The 17515-nt window shown below is 47.3% G+C and overlaps 1 protein-coding gene across 1 annotated transcript; it reads right to left on the bottom strand.

Moving 5' to 3' along the window:
• Nucleotides 1–1689: 1689 nt before the first annotated feature.
• PITHD1 (PITH domain containing 1) lies at nt 1690–10705 on the bottom strand. Its single transcript, XM_038377408.2, has 6 exons — nt 10465–10705; nt 7643–7686; nt 7327–7404; nt 5164–5268; nt 4410–4518; nt 1690–2621 (listed from the first exon to the last, which is right to left on the bottom strand). Exons 1-6 carry the CDS (start codon nt 10663–10665, stop codon nt 2520–2522), a joined length of 639 nt encoding a protein of 212 aa, XP_038233336.1. The 5' UTR covers nt 10666–10705; the 3' UTR covers nt 1690–2519.
• Nucleotides 10706–17515: the final 6810 nt, after the last annotated feature.

The following is a 17515-nucleotide window of genomic DNA, read 5'->3' as shown; positions in this document are numbered from 1 at the left end:
ATACGGACCCGGCGCGGGCGGAGCCTGCCCTGGCTTTCACTCCATGCCCGGGGCGCCAGGCCTGGAAGGGGGCGGCGTCTTCCTCCCCCCCCCGCCCCAGCCACCCATGGCGGGTGGGGCAGCCCGGAGCCCCAGCCCCCAGGGCAGGAGCCGCGGCCCTTTGGACAGACACCGGGTCCCCAGCGCCCAAACCTTGGGCCTGCTGGTTTCACCCAGCAGAGCCTCTTTGTTTCTCTCAGCTCCCCGCGCATCAGGCGGCTAGTCACTGCCCGGAGCTGGGGAACATAAGCCCCGTTCGAGCCCAGCCGGTTCTCCGAGCCCCCCGGCGGCGATCTGGCCAAAGGCCCAACGTGATTTATCCAGCACGGGCCCTCCTAGGCCGTAGGGACTGAACTCTCCCCCGCCATCAGCACAGTTACACGGTGTGTGGGAAACCCACTTTCTACTACGTTCCCAGGGTGCTTGAGGTAATGGTGCTGAAAGCGCCAGCAGTATTGTGCAGGGGAGAATAGCAGGCACTTCCTAGAATAAGTGTCCCTGAGCGATAAGAAGATATTAAGACCGCAATTTGAGCGTGGGGGGGGGGGGGGTAGGTAAGGAGCAGCATTGCTTGAGCAAGCTGGCTGAGCTATTTCCTTGCTTTAGAGAAGATCTCACACACCCCCTTTCCTGTCCCTGCATTACTAAAGAATTAAAAATGCTGACAACCAGCAGCACAGCTGTAATTTGTTTGATTGAAACCCAGACTGCCCCCCCTCAAACAGACAAAGTTACTATCTCAGTGACATTTCATCCTGCAATTTCTGCTCTCGGCCTATCAAGGTGAAACTGCTACCTCAGAGAAACAGTTCTCTTTGTCTAGACTAAGAGGTAGGATTACATTTGATAAAGATATTTTAAATCCCTTTTTGAACCAGAGTTAATGCCATAAAACTGCAGTTTATGGCAATTTTGAACTTAAATTCCAGCCACAAAAGGTTAGGTGTAAGTCACCCTAACACCCAGTTATAGTTCCAGCCTGCTCTTCTTGATGGGAGTTTGTGCAAAGGTATGAAAAAAAAGCTTGTATATACATAACTGGATGTGTCACATAAAGCAATTGAGAGGAAGATCTAATGTTTTCCCCATTCCTTGAGCACCACAGGAAAAACATTACAGATTGGAGTGGCATGCTGCAATCACTACCAGATGTCATCCTCATTGAGGATACAAGACTACATAAGTAATACATTTTGATTACCCCAGCTGCCAACCTCATATCTATGCCATGAATGGAATGTACAGCTAGGTTATCCATCACAGATCTCATTGCTGCAAGCACTGAAATAAGCCTGAAGCTGTTGCTCCAGTGGTAGCAAATTACTACTACTTCTTTGGACCTATAAGCCTGCACACTTTTTTTGATACAAAAGATTCTCACACCACTTTTCATAATTGTTTGCAGAAACTTTTTACTGGGTCTTAGCTATAGCCATTAATGGTGAATAAAGGGGTTTTGGGCTGCTAGATCATAGCTCTTGACTGTTCGACCATGGTTACCAGTGTGTATTTAATGATGGTATTGTTTGGCTGTAAAGCACCCCACATCTGTGAGGTACACTCAGTTGCATTAAACCTTTCTGCAACTAAACAGGTACACTACTACACAAGTCAAAATGCAGCAAGAAGGGACACAAGAAATGAAACAAATTACACCTGCCATAGATTTATTAGGAAAGAGTAGTTACATTCCTTATAAAGTTGTGCCTAAAGGAACTCCTAGGTCTCCAGCTCTGGCTTCTAACATGGAGCGGAGGCTCCATACCTTCAGTGAAAAGCCACAACTTTAAATATACACACAGTGCTTTAAACGCTTTCTGCAAAGCCCCGTCAACCATACAATCCTGTATCTTCACTTTTATATACGTTAAGGATCCAGCATCTCTCCCACAGTTTTAGATTTCCCTCAGAATTTACATTTCAGGGAAACAATCTCAAGATGCAAGTTTTAGTTTACAATTCCTTTCTCCTCAATACAGCAATAACCCTACATCAAGTCACTGTTAGGCTCAAGCTTCACACACCAGCAGCAATTGTTCAACACCCAGGGACAACAGAGTAGCAACCAGAGAATGCTTCACTGCTCACAAGGTGGTGTTTGCCTCCAATAACCAGCATTTCAGACATAAACCAATCCTGAAGCTTGGGGCATAGTCAGTGAGAGGATATGCTTTTATTTTCAATCGGCAACATAAGTGATTAGGCCACTAGGTTGCCACCGTGGAGGAGACACACTCCACTACATCAAGGCCCGATTCTTCTTCAGTGTGCTGAAGCACCCAACAGATGATTGCCATTAGCGATCAATTAACTTTATAAAGAGATTTCATGCATTGGCACTCTTCTTCTCAGGGCAAAGACAAGAAATAAAAGCTATTTCACCACTCTCTCCAGCGCCCCGAGAATCTGTTCTCTTCAGAGTCAGTCCATTAACTCAGTGTATTGATCATGAAGCCTTTGGGAGCATCCTGGTACTACTATTAGGAAATGAAGTGGGTCTCCGGCACGATTTGATCAATTTTGTGGTCTGCTGGGTTTGCTGATGCTTCATAGTTGCAGATAGTCACTTCATGTCGGTAAGCCTGAATCAAGGCAAACGTATTTAGTCCCATTAAAGCTCAGTTTACTCCACCCAAAAAAAAAAAAAAAAAGAATCTGACCAGCTCTTCCCATTTCACTTCTGTCTAAAGTCTCTCCCACCCTTCCCAAGATCTGCCCAAACTGAATTTGGTGCCAGCCATTGAGGCATAGGCACCTGTCCCAGCTCAAGAAATGCTTTACATTACAAGTCATCCCTCCACTGATGCCAAACCTATGCTATTTCAGTGTTTTAAATCTGTAGTTGCAAGACTGCAGCTTCTTCTGCATGTATCTGGTTCTTAACAGAATCATGCCTGTGACAAAAAATATCCCTTAAATAAATCCAACAGCAATGCCAATGTGACGTTGCACTCTTTTATAAAAATATGCTAGTGAGTGTGAATATAACGCAACTGGAATATGCTTCATGCAACAGGTCTCTTGTAAGGTATCATTACAAAGCTTATTATCTACTGAGTGTGGTCATCCTATTTGTATAAATGTATCACTCTTGTATCTGAAACTAGAAATATGAAATAGAACTCTGATGTCCTATTGTAGTTATGCAAAGTGTGGGCCATTAATGATGGTTTGGAATCTTAATGGCTCCCATTAACCAGGACAATTACCTGTACATGGCTCTGTTTTACTTGTAAGTCTTCCTGTATAACTGTGGGCTGGCAAGTGGGTAATGAAGTCATACAATGACATGTGATCATGTCAACTGAACTAGAATCCATCTTTAACCTGGTGCTTTTCCATTCAGAAGGAGGGGTGAGAACCCAGAGGGACAAAAGGATTCCCGCCTCATGCAAAAGATATATAAGTGGGTGGAACAGAACAAAATGGGCAACCATCATGAGAAATCCCCTAGTTACCACCTGAGCGGGAACAAGGGCTGTACTAGGGGAAAGGATTGTGAACAGACTTGGAAGGCATCCAGTCTTTGAAAGAAACATCTCTGAGGGTGAGATTTTAATCTGTATTCAGTTTTATTATTGTACTAGTCTTAGACTTGCAAGTTTTATTTTTGTATTTTGCTTGATAATTCACTTTGTTCTGTCTATTACTACTTGGAACCACTTAAATCCTACTTTCTGTATTTAATAAAATCAGTTTACACTTATTAATTAACCCAGAGTATGTATTAATACCGGTGGGGGCAAACAGCTATGCATCTCTCTCTATCTGTGTTATAGAGGGCAAACAATTTATGAGTTTACCCTGTATAAGCTTTATACAGGGTAAAATGGATTTATTTGGGGTTTGGACCCCAATGGAAGTTGGGCATCTGAGTGTTAAGGTCAGGAACACTTCTTAAGTTGCTTTCAGTGAAGTCTGTAGCTTTGGGGCACATGGTCCAGACCCTGGGTCTCTGTTGGAGCAGACTGGTGTGTCTGGCTCAACAAGACAAGGTGTTGGAGTCCCAAGCTGGCAGGGAAAGCAGGGGCAGAAGTAGTCTTGGCACATCAGTTGGCAGTTCCCAAGGGGGTTTCTGTGATCCAACCCACCACAGTCAGCACCTCCCACTTCTTAATAGGTAGCTTCCTAGAATCACAACAGTTCATGTGGGATACAGAGAAAGAAACTAACCAAGTATTATTTGGGTTCTGATTCAGTTCAGCAAATTAACTCAGTTACTGCTCAAAAAAAAAAAAAAGTCTCCATAGCCCTTTCCAAGTTTCTTATAAATAACCACACCTAGACAGACCCAATTGTACAAGTTGCAATTCGAACTGACTTCTGCATTTGTGATGTGTTTTGTTCACTTTCTTCCTACTCTCACTCACCTCGGTCCACTCTCCCTTCAGGCCTATATAAAAGATCTTTGTTGTCTCAGCTCCAAAATTTTTGGAAATGTGGATGGAGAGATGGTAAACATTTGAGAAACGAGCAATTCTGGAAGAAAAAACAAAACAGACTGAGTTCAGAGTTCAGCATGTAACCAGTCACCCTGGAAATAAATCCTAATTTCTGGAGTAGTTTCTGCACGGAAGAGGATGAAGGTGCTACTTGAAAAGGAAAGCCTATTGGGGTGTGGAGACTAAGCACTGCCATGTAGGAGACCTGGTGTCTTAGCCATTCACTCCTTGGATCAACAAGAACTGGAAGGGAGGGTGAAGGAAGCACCTGGTGTGTCTGACTTGTGACTCCTCTGGTAGATTGCAGAACAGTAAAAGGAGCCTTCTTCAGTCCTTGGTGTAAGAGGTGGAGGAGACAAGGCATTGAGAATTCAGTTTGGGGAGCCTCCAGACCCAAGATCTTCCCTCCCCAGCACCATTTAGGAACAGACAGAGTTCTCATTCCAACACGAGTGCCAGGAAGAGCCAGAAAAGGCATTTAAAAAGCACATTCTATTATTTGATGCGATGTTATGATACAAGTGAAGGAACTGCTCTCCCCCTACTAACACTTTCTAACTATTGAATAGCATATGAGTAGGCTCGGATAAAAGGAACACAAACTCATTGGCTCCAGGAGGAATAAACTCCAGTGCATCCCTAACAGATGCACCACAAGAGACGAGAAGAGCCTGTGTCGTACTTTGTCGGATACTCCAGTTCTCCTGTTAGATCTCGATTCAGACTGAACATCTGATCTGGTTCTCTGGCTGTGTCATCAAATGACATGTGAGGAATGTTCTTGAACCTGGGAGTGGAGAAAAACACAACAGTGGTTTAAAATGCATAATTGATTTATTTATCTCCCCTCTCTTCCCACCACTGGGTTATTAAATTGGCTTTGTCCTGTGGAACACACACACAACTGGATCAACCAAGAAAACAGCACTTGCTCTTGTTTACTACTCATAGTGTGTTGACAATTCCTGATATGATGCAAGGAACAGAGCTGTAGATTTAAGACATTCGCCACCCACAGCACTTCCAGTTCATGTCCTGCTCTACTCCACACTGATGAGGCCTCATCTGTGTGCAGTTCTGAGTACTACAGATTAGAAAAGATGTGGACAATTTGAGAGAACCTAGAGGAGCACAACAAAAATGATAAAAGGTTTAGAAAATCTGACCTATGAGGAAAGGTTAAAAAAACTGCACATGTTTAGTCTTGAGAAAAGAAGACTGACGGAGGACCTGATAACAGTTTACAAATATGTTAAGGGCTGCTATAAAGAAGACAATTGTTCTCTATGTCCACTGAGGGTAGGACAAGAAGAAATTGGTTTAATCTGCAATCAGGGAGATTTAGGTTAGTTATTAGGAAAAACTTCCTAACTATAAGGGTAGCCAAGTTCTGGAACAGGTTTCCAAAGGAGGTTGTGGAATCCCCATCGTTGGAGATTTTTAAGAACAGGTTGGATAAACGTCTATTTGGTCCCGCCCCAGCACAGATGGCTGGGCTTGATGACTTCCCAAGGTCCCTTCCAGCCCTACATTTCTATAAATTCTATATATAGAGAGGGGTTAGGATTCCAGTGCATTAGAGACAGAGCAAAGATGAGGGGAAAAGCTGCTGTTGGTGGAAAGCCAAGTGATGATTAGGGCCCTGAATAAGTCACAATTTCACAGAAATTGTAAAATTAGCCCAATACCATAATTTTTCAAACAACATTCCTGCTTCTGCCTCCGAGCTCTTTAGAAAAACCCTGGTATCAGGCTGCTCCTGAAGCAGTAGGGAGGTAGCAGGCTGGCAACAATAATTTCCCGGCCCAGGTCAAGCTCCAGCTCACCATGAGCTCAGCTCCAGTGCAGACCACTGCTGCTGCTTTCTGTTCTGCCAGCCAATTGGGAGGCGGTGTGGCACTGACAACAAGCAGCAATTGGGAGCCCCGGCCTGCCGCACGCACGGTGGCCCCAAGCAGGCCTGCAGGAGAGACAGCAGCACCAGCTGGCAAAGAGCTGAGACCAGGATCCTCTGTTTGAAGTACAAACAGATCTGTGAGGGGCCTCTGCCCCAGCAGGGGGATGAGCTAGGCACCCCGCCACTCACACACCCGCTCGTGCTCCAAGTGGTGGATCCTGGTCTCAGCTCCTTGCCAGCTAGCACTGCAGTGTCTCCCTCGGGGCCTGCCAGAGCTCCTAATCCCAGCGCCTTGTCATGCCATACCACTCCCCCAGCCAGGGCAGGAAGCAGCAGCAGTAGCCCGGGTCTCAGCAGAGCACAGCATGATGTACAGAGCCCTGAAAATCTGCAGATATCTGCAGACCATGTTTGTGGATCAGATGTGGATACAAATTTTGGATCCATGCAGGGCTCTAGTGATCTAGGCCCCAATCCCGGCTCCAGACTAGGCTAGAACATTAATATTAATCTAGCTTTGACTCAGCAATATGAAAGGGGAGCCTGGCCGAAACTCAGGCCTGGAAGTCAGGTATTCCTGGTTTCTGATTTGAGCTCTGACACCAATGCCTGCTCTGGCTTTAGTGTCCTTCTTATCTATAACATGGGAATAGGAATATGGATGTCATTGGACAATGAGAATTTTGCATTGGGAAAGGAAAAGCTAAAGTATTTAATTATTTTTTTAAAAAGCAATGAGGTAAAAAAAAAATATAATCCCTTAGTACGAGTCGCTCTAGTGTTCAGTCTCGGCTACACATAGCAAATGGAAGACCATAACTGAGGAGATGGTAAAAACACTGCTTAGAGATTTCAAAACTCTGCTCTAAAACAGCTGTGCAAATAGATACTCTATACAATATCTGCCCAACATGATCTTTCCTGGTAGCCAGGCCCAGTTCCACTTACAGTCTCATCTCTGATGGGTGTGTATCATCATCCTCTCCCATCACAATTATCCCTTTTAGCTTCACGTTGCCTGTAAACCTGCCATGAAACACAGAATCAGTGACTTCCCTCCACTATCTTCCAGTTAGTCTTGATTATACATCACACAATTCAGTAAATCTCAGTCAAGAAGAGCTGCTATCACCCAAACTTGTTTTCTAGTTTATTTCCCAAGAGCATTCAAGGAAGACTCTAGTGAGCAAAGAACCCAGCCACAAATAAAACTAAGTGCATCAGGTGCTAACAGGAAATGAAATGGTGCCAAGCAGGTACTTACGGGATATTGAACAGAAGTTCGACTTCATCATCACTTTCGACAAACTAAAAGATACAAAACTGGATTAAAAATAATCCTTTAGAAGCAGATAATGAAGATATTCTGTAATGCCATATATTACACTTCCTATGCACTTCCTTCTGCATCTGTTCATATCTGCATTCCATCAGAAGCTTTTTGCCAATACAGAAGAACCATGTTAATATGCACTACTTTATTTTGGGAATTATGAATGAACAATATGGACAAAGCATTAGCCAGGGAACTTTGTTTACACTGAAAATTATAGTTCAGTTGTATTTACACAGGTTTCAGAGTAGCAGCCGTGTTAAGTGAGCTGTAGCTCACGAAAGCTTATGCTCTAATAAATTTGTTAGTCTCTAAGGTGCCACGGGTACTCCTTTTCTTTTTGTATTTACACAGACACTGTACTAGTAAATGTTCTAATGTATTCAGTAGAAAGAGATTTAATCCAATAACCCACTGAAGCATCCACTAGAAAATCTCTGTTGAGGCGTGAGACACAAAGGCTTTTTTTGTTATGGCTAATGTCACATCTACGCTAGGAGTACTTTGTTGGTATAGGGATGCCAGTATGCTATACCAGCAAAGTGCTCCTAGTGTGAATGCAGCTGTACTAGGAAAGCTGCACTTTATACCAGTATAAACCACCTCTACAAGCAAAAGAAGCTATACCAGTAGAAGCACACCTTTGCCAGTCTACTCGAACTAAGGGCTTCAGCCAGCACAGCGATATTGGTCAGAGATCACACCTCATCACACCTCCTGACTGACAAGCCTGTGCCAGCAGAAGTCTATAGCATAGACATGACCTTAGGCCACATCTACACTAGGCACACATGGACAATATTGCTATACCTCTATAGCCAAGTACTCTTGGTGTGGATGCAGCTTATAAAGGCAGAACTGCCCTTTTACTGGCATATCTTATTCTGGCCTTCTCAGGTGAAATACAAAAGTGTGATTTTTACTGGTATAGCGCATCCACAGTGGGGCCGTGCTAATATACTTATTTTGGAAAAGCCACCCCCCCCACACACACCCCCAACAAATACAGTTATGCTGGTATACAAATAGAATGAATGACATCTGGTCAAACAGAGATCTCCACACCAAACTACAGGTCAGACTATACCATGCGATTGTACTGAACAGGCTGCTGTATCAAACAGACATACGGCCCTCAGCTGTGGCTAACAAAGGCAGATTGAAGGCTGCCCACCACAGATGGCTGAGAAAGACATTACATATCACACAGTGTCAAAATCACAAATGCAAGAGCACGGAGAACGGAGCTGACAAAGCAGGGCATGTTAGAAATCACGAACAAAGAAAGAAGAAAAGGAGTACTTGTGGCACCTTAGAGACTAACAAATTTATTAGAGCATAAGCTTTCGTGAGCTACAGCTCACTTGCTGTAGCTCACGAAAGCTTATGCTCTAATAAATTTGTTAGTCTCTAAGGTGCCACAAGTACTCCTTTTCTTTTTGCGAATACAGACTAACACGGCTGCTACTCTGAAACCTGGAACAAAGAAAGAAGGCTCAGGTGGTTGGGACTGGAACGTTCAATGCCAAGCAAGCACTGAATTGGGTATCCAAGGGAGGAAAGAGAAAGCGAAGAAAGCCAAGAAAGAACTGGTATGGTGAATGCGCTAGCAACATCTGGGAAGCAGCAACCAGAATCAGAAGAACCGAACTCCTGAAGGGTCAGTGTCCCAGATGAAATGAAGCTCTAGGGGAGGTCCACAAATACCCGAAGCGTTGACCTTCACTGCTGATGCTTCAGGGCCAGGACACTGGAGACAGCCTGGAATCTCTCAGCCTGCCCTGCCTGCTTTCCCCCATGGTGCAACCCCCACGGCCGGCGGAGCACTAGGTACCCAGACCCCCACCACAGAGAGCATCAGGAGCAGCTGCACAGCCCAGCCAGCACAGGGGCCAGAGGCAGGCAAGGATCACATAGCGGGTGGCTGCGACAGCAAGTGGGGGAAGGGGAGAGAAGCACGGGAACAGCTAAACTGCACACCCCAGGAGATTCCCTCCCAGCCCTGTGTTCTTGGGGGCCAGCGGCCACCCCCCCGCAGGGGCGCAGAGATGAGGTCTCCTGCGAGCAGCCACACCCGCAGCCATTCAGGATATGGGGGGGCTTTAGAGACTTCCTAGACTAGAGGAACACCTGGCTGCACTGCTGCTGGCACCTGTCTCCCCCCGCCCCGGGTTGCCAGGTGTCTGGTTGTTTTTTTTTACTGCAACGCCCGGTTCAAAAGGGACCCTGGCAGCTCAGGTCAGCACCACTAACCGGGCTGTTAGAAGTCCGGTCAGCAGTGCTGCAGGCAGGGCAGGCAGGCTCCCTACAGCTCCAGGAAGCAGCCGGTCTGCCCCTGGGTGCACAGGGGCTCCACACGCTGTCCCCGCCCCAAGTGCCGGCTCCACAGCTCCCATTGGCTGAGAACCACGACCAATGGGAGCCGCGGGGGCAGCGCACTGGGAGCCAGAGGGACCTGTCGGCAGCTTCCCTAGAGCCACCTGAGGTAAGCGCCGCCTGGAGCCCGGACCCCCTCCCTCACCCCCACCCCTAGCCCTGAGCCCCCTCCCGCACCCAAACTCCCTCCTAGAGCCCCCTCCTGCACCCCAACCCCCTCATCCCTGGCTCCCGCCCCCCCCATGAAAATGAGCCGGTGAGCGATGATGGGGGACAGCGAGCGGGGGGGGGGTGGAATGGGCGGGGCCTCAGAAAATGGGCGGGGCCAGGGTATTCGGTTCTCGGTCTTAGAAAAGTTGCCCCCCCCCGGCCGGTACCTGGCTGCGGTCCGCTCGCTCCTCCCAAGCCCGGAACACCAGCGCCCCGCTGCCCTCCCGCCGCTCGTTGAGGCACTGGAGCCGCTCGCGGTCGATGCGCAGGTAGAGGCCCCAGGCCAGGCCGCGGCGCTCAGGGGGCTCCTCGCGCTCGGCCCCGCCGCAGCAGCCGCCGCCCGGGCCGTGCCCGTGCCCGTGCGCCATGGCCCCGCCGCCGGCCCGCGGGAGGAGGGAACACGCGCAGGGGCGCGTGAGGCGTCAGAGGGCGGCTCGGCCTCGGCTGCTCTTGCGTCACGTGCTGCGCCGCCGGGCCGCTCCCTCGCTGTTGGTCCAGCCATGTCACGTGGTATGGGGAGGGGCTAGTGCCGGGGGGGGCAGTAGGTTCTCAGGGTTCAGCGGGGCGGGGGGGGGCTGCAGGTGGGCGGGGCAGGGGGCAGCAGGTGCTCAGGGGTCAGAGGTTAGGGGAGCGGGGCGGGGGGGCTGCAGGTGCTCAGGGGTCAGAGGGGAGGGGAGCGGGGGCTGCAGGTGCTCAGGGGTCAGAGGTTAGGGGAGCGGGGCGGGGGGGGCTGCAGGTGCTCAGGGGTCAGAGGTTAGGGGAGCGGGGCGGGGGGGCTGCAGGTGCTCAGGGGTCTGAGGTTAGGGGAGCGGGGTGGGGGGGCTGCAGGTGCTCAGGGGTCAGAGGGGAGGGAAGTGGGGCGGGGGGGCTGCAGGTGCTCAGGGGTCTGAGGGGAGGGGAGTGGGGCGGGGGGGCTGCAGGTGCTCAGGGGTCAGAGGGGAGGGGAGGGGAGCGGGGGCTGCAGGTGCTCAGGGGTCAGAGGTTAGGGGAGCGGGGCGGGGGGGCTGCAGGTGCTCAGGGGTCAGAGGGGAGGGGAGGGGAGGGGAACGGGGGCTGCAGGTGCTCAGGGGTCAGAGGTTAGGGGAGCGGGGCAGGGGGGCTGCAGGTGCTCAGGGGTCTGAGGGGAGGGAAGCGGGGCGGGGGGGCTGCAGGTGCTCAGGGGTCAGAGGGGAGGGGAGCGGGGGGGGGGGCTGCAGGTGCCCAGGGATCGGACTTGGCAGGGAGGAGGGCAGCAGCTGCCCATAAGTCAGTGGGGAGGAGACAGCAAATGCCCAGGGGCAGGGGCAGGCAGATACTAAAAGTTCAGCGAAGGGGCCAGGGCAAGAAGGTGACTTTCTGCAGTGGGAGGGACAAGCAAGCGCTTGATACTCTGGGTTTAAACCCTGACACAGGTTTATCCCATGCACTGTTACTGCAGCTATTCATGTTGTCATGGGGCCTGCACTTTTCTGCTCTTACTAAGCTCTTTCCATCCCTGCTAAAAGGTGGCAATGAGTCCTACAGCATGTGGGGAAGGAATTGAATTGGTGACAGGAACTAGAGCAGCCTTCTTACTATTTTTACTGGCTCAGATTCCATGGCTGTGAACTGAGGCTAACAGCAGTTCCATTAGGCTAGATCAGCTGCATGACACACTCATTCCCATTGGTACAAGCCCCCTCTCTGAGACGCTTAATTCAGTAGTTAATAGAGCCTGGCCTGAGAGATGCTGTACTGAGTGGTACTCTGGTCGCTTTAGCTCAGAATAGCAAAACACTCCTCTGGGTTTAAGGACAGACAGATTAGCTGTGTCACCTGTAACATTTACAGTTACACTTGCTAGGGGAAGAGGAAAAGGATTACTGCTCCAGCTACTACAGCTGATACCCTGCTCAGGGCCTATGGGCAAAAAACTGTTTTCTGTACAATTTTGCAACTAGGCTAATGGATCAGACTCTGCACCCAACTAATACATTAGCAACTCCGTGGGGTTAGAAATAACTAGGGGCAGAATCCAACTCATTGTTAGACAGGAGCACAGATGGGATCATGGATGAGCCTGTTGTTAGTCTGTTTTATGGCAATTTCTGACGTTGCCAACTTAGCAAACCAATTCCTAATGTTGCAAACCTAGCTCCATAGGTTTTAAATGGCAAAGTCAAACACTAGCTGGAACTGTTGTTCGGTAGGACAGCAGTGCTGCTTCTTGCCACTCGATTCTTAGTCACCATTGACAGGGACAGTTTTTTAACCAATTTTTATTTTGTTCTATTGACTTCAGAACCTTTTCGTGCAGTTCAGAGAGCATGCTCCATCTGGGAGAACAGTGATTGTGTCACACCTTTGTTTACAGCTCTGGCTGAACACTAAGCGTCACTGATACTGACAGGAATGTGCAGAGCTCTGGAAATGATGTTTTTGTCCACTGGTTGCTGCAAAGCAAGAAGAGGAATCACATGCAGGGGACTAAATTGGTCCCTGGTGAAAATACGGGGATTTCAACGATGTTACATTAAAGAGGGATTTGGCCTATATAGTCCAGGCCAGAGCTGTAAACTTGGATTTTTAAAAGAACACATTTGAGACCCATGCAGTTGATTGTATCTACCATAAAATGGTTTTGGTGTTGGAACGGTTGCTCAAAGTGAGTGGCAGGCCTGGAGTGATAGAATCTCCTTCCCGTCCCCTTTTCTCCTTTCAGAAGACTACAGTAGCAGAAGCACTAGGCCAGCACTTCTTCCCTCCACCCCCAATATCTACCTACTGCCTGTATGCATTGAGTTAAACAAAGCACACTGACATTGATTTGACACATCTGGAAACTGGTTCTTAATGAGTTAGCTAGATACACTGCTGCAAACCATTAGAAGTTTAAGCAAGTGCAAGATACAGTAGGTGCTATCATCTAGCCAAGCCATCGTAGAATATCAATTTAAGTTTAAAATGGGCTTCTGGTACCAGGGTCTACTACTGTAGCCCCTACAGTCATCCTCATCTGACTCAGAAGTGTGCTGTGTTTAGGATGCTAAAAATCTAATGGGTTTGAGTCCTGCTCGACTCAAGAATTTATTAGAAGGAGAGGATAGTCTTACAGTTAAGGCATTGTGGTGAGGGAAATACAGGTTACATTCCTAGCTCTGCAGCAGGATACCACTTTCTCTCTATGCTTCAGGTTCCTCATCTGTAAAATGAGGAGTATACTTCCTTACATTACAGGAGTGCTGCAAGGATAAATTCAGTCAGGGTTTGTAAGGCACTCAGACAACTGTGATTTGCAGGACAGATGTGTGTGTTTTAAGTACCTCAGAAGAGCTCAGACTCCCTCATCCTCACTATAAGATTATCCCTTGCCTCAGGAGATACCTTCCCCACCCCACACACATCCATTTCACCTCCTTCCCACAGGCTCTTCCTGCCAGTCAAAACCTGTACATTTCTCAGACTCTTGCCCCTTCCCAGACTTTCCTCCTCATACAAGAAATCACTTACTTTGTTTCACCAGGAGGGAGAGAGTCTCCTTTGGGCTTGAACTCACTAGACTTAGTCATGTTGGATAGAATTTGCGCAGATATTTTAAGTGGTCACTGTCTGAAGGCTGATAAGAGCAGCCGTGCTTAGGTAAGAGGGACTGAAAGCCAACAAAGCTGTAGTTGGGGAGGCAAGGGGGGAGTGCACATAGGAGCAGCACTGATAAGAGCTCAATGTAGATTGTGTGGAAGTGTCATAAAGCTACAGGGGAAGTGTTAGGCTGTAATGAAAACTTAATGTGAGTTGATAATGAGTCATAAGGATAGGCAGTCAGCAGGGATCGATTGACAGCTCTCTTCTGGGAGAACTTGAAATGATATTGTTCCTGGAGTGCTATAACCAGACAGATCCTTCCACTCCCAAACTTCAGTTAGCTAGATCAGTGGCTCTCAACCTTTCCAGACTACTGTACCCCTTTCAGGAGTCTGATTGTTTTGTATACCCCCAAAAACTACGTGCTTACAAAATCAGACATAAAAATACAAGTGTCACAGCACACCATTACTGAAAAATTGTTGACTTTCTTATTTTTACCATATAATCATAAAATAAATCAATTGGAATATAAATTCTGTACTTACATTTCAGTGTATAGTATATAGAGCAGTATAAACAACTCGTATGAAATTTTAGTTTGTACTGACTTCGTTAGTGCTTTTATGTCGCCTGTTGTAAAACTAGGCAAGTATCTAGATGAGTTGATGTACCCCTGGAAGACCTATGCATCCCCAAGGCTGGATTAACCGTCACGCTAATAAGCCTATAGCTTTAGGCTCTCCTATTTTTTAGGCCCTACTGGTCAGGCAGGGAGCACGGTCGGGGTCGGGTGAGTGGGGGGAGCGAACTTGCTCATGCAGCCCTGCTGAAGTGCTTCTGCCAGCAGGAAAAGCAAAGCAGCCCCCTATGGCTTGGAAGGAGCTCAGCCAGCAGCCTGCTGTGTCTCCCTGCACTGCAGGAACACACTGCCAGGTATTCAGTTAGTACTGATGACCGGACACTAAAATCCGGTTACCACAGGAACCTGTGCCAGCCGTGGGCGTAGTTTGAGCAAGCATTGTCACCCCCACCAACTCTCCCCACCACCGATTTCTCCAGAGCTCTGCATAGCTGCCTGTCAGGGAGGGAAGAAGCTCCCACTGTCCCTCTCCTCAACTGAGGCTGGCAGGCTCCAGGACGCTGCCTCCCAGGTACTAGTGCCCGTCACCGTCATCGTTTATGTGTGCTGGGTCTCGTTTCTGTACAACTGGTGAGTGCCTGGCAGGACAGTAGGGTAGGAAGCTTGCACAGAACCTGCACACACTCTGTCCAGCTCTAGCCAGAACTATTGCTCCTCCCATGTATAAGGAATGAATTCCCACACATTTGTAGGAAAAACAAAACATCCCATTCTGGATACCAGTCCTTTAACTGTTCCAGAAATGTCCATCGAGGGGCTTCAGAATTATGATGCACTGTGTTCAATGCTGTAGTGAACTGTACTAAAAATCAAAGACATCCAATTTGTTTCTTTGCATTTTTCTGTACTGGGATGCACAGACAACTGCTTATGCTCAGCCTCATTCCCCAGGCCAACGCATCTTTGTACTTTTAAGGGGTTGCACAAGCACTGGAGGAAGCTCCACATGCAATGCTATAGGTTTCTCCCTCCCCTCTCCCTCAAGAATTTTAAATCCACTACTTAGCAGGCTATGATAGAAAGACTGGCTGAACTGGCTAAAGACCGGTTCTCTAGCAGGTTAATCCATCATAAAAGTACTTCACATTTGATTTCTTTTGAGTTTAATTCCAAAAACTTAAAGCCAAATAAACCTGAAGTTAATCCTCATTTTTCTGCCCCATCTCAAACTAACTTCTTCCCCAAGTGGAAAACATTGGGTAAGCACGGGATGTGATTCGAGACGGGAAGGAGAACAGAGGCCAAGTCCTGCTGACAGTTACACCTTTGCAGCCTTATTGACTTCAGGGAGAACAGATTTTTGCACAAGAATAGATTTTTGGTCCCTTTTGCTTTTTCACATCTGGTATAAGCAGAATCTCATTCACTTTCCTCCTCTAAACTCTGAGCACTTTAAGGGGAACAAATAAGCAAGGTCAGCTTGATTTACACATACAGGAATCTCTCCTTTCCTTCTACACCATACTTAAAAAAACACCAGACCTGATGTAACAAGGGTGTCACTACAGCAGCCTAGATTGGACTGTTCTTTTGAAAGATCCTTCATGGTTTTTTTAAGATGCTGAAGTCTTTTTGTTCAGAGGGGCAGAGAACACAACAGGGAATAGCTCTGTTTTGTCAACTCCTAGTCATTCAAAAGCTGTGTTTGTACAGTGATTTTGAAGAGCTAACATAGTACAGACGTGCTAAATATTATGACCGGGCAATCTTAAAAAGATCTGTGTCACTTCTAGCTGTTACCTTTTTCTTACAGAAAGCTTAAAACAAACAAATGCATACTGTAAGGGCTGGTGCACACAGAACTCATGCTTAAAAAAACCTCATGTCAGAGCTGCTGATCACACATTCTATAATATATAATACTTAATCCTGCCATGAGTGCAGGGGACTGGACTAGATGGCCTCTCCACATCCCGTCCAGTCCTATAATTCTATTCCATGATTCTAATTGTGGAAGCGCTTGGTGACAGAATGGCCTGATGTGGTGAATCACTGGAGATTAACGACACAAACTGGGTATCATCCCACAAATAATATTTGGGTTCAATGTGAAAACAGTCATTCATTGTCCTCAGCCAGTGCAACATCGGGAGGCAGCTTTCAGAGCAAGACAGCCTAAAATACAATGTCGTTTCCCCACTCCTTCTTCCTCTACTCCAGATGATTTTACACCAGAGTAGTTTTCTTTTACATAATAAAAGCTAGTTGCTTCCCAGACTGCAGTCAGAGTGAGATGGGGTATGTGATGTAGAGTCCATAGCTTGGGGGAGACACCTGCAGGGCTTGGCTTTGCACTGTGCCAGGGGAGAGGTGAGGGTAGAAGCACAAGGTGGGAAGAGGTGAGCAGGATGGGGAATGTTGTCATGTTCATCCTCATACAGATGAGCCCCGCACTACCTCAGAGGAAGGAGGCCCAGGAGAAGGACAGCGTAGCATCCCTCCTGCTATCTCTTACTCAGAAGTAGCTGTTTGAAGAATTGAGTGTCGTGAGAGTAGAATAAACTTGTTAATTTTACATAAATAAATATGTATGTAGAGAAATATTTGATGACTTCATAATTTTTTTTGCAGTATGTAATTCATACTTAGCCCCCTTATAACCTTAATCCGGCTGTGTGTATACCCCTAGGGGTCTGTGCACCCCTGGTTGAGAAACTCTGAACTAGATATCAAATGGAACAGCCACTTTCAGCTATAAAGACATTCAGCTACTTCATATATTCAGTGTCCCCCACCCCTGCTTTAAAGAGAAACTGCAGTACTTTGGTATATTAGGTTGTTCAATCTGTAACAGCATGCATCTGATGAAGTGGGCTGTAGCCCATGAAAGCTTATGCTTAAATAAATTTGTTAGTCTCTAAGATGCCACAAGTCCTCCTGTTCTTTTTGTGAATACAGACTAATATGGCTGCTACTCCGAGCCCTATAGAGTGTTTACTGTGAACTGCAGTGTAAAGACCTGTGACAGATATAACAAGATTCTGGATAAATCTTATTGAATTAAATTTAATATCTTTTGGGTCCATTGTATTAAA

The sequence above is a fragment of the Dermochelys coriacea genome, chromosome 19 (genome assembly GCF_009764565.3).
Source record: "Dermochelys coriacea isolate rDerCor1 chromosome 19, rDerCor1.pri.v4, whole genome shotgun sequence".
Taxonomy (NCBI): Eukaryota; Metazoa; Chordata; order Testudines; family Dermochelyidae; genus Dermochelys; species Dermochelys coriacea.
Note: the sequence above shows the minus strand (reverse complement) of the source record. Positions and strands in the feature narration are given on the sequence as shown.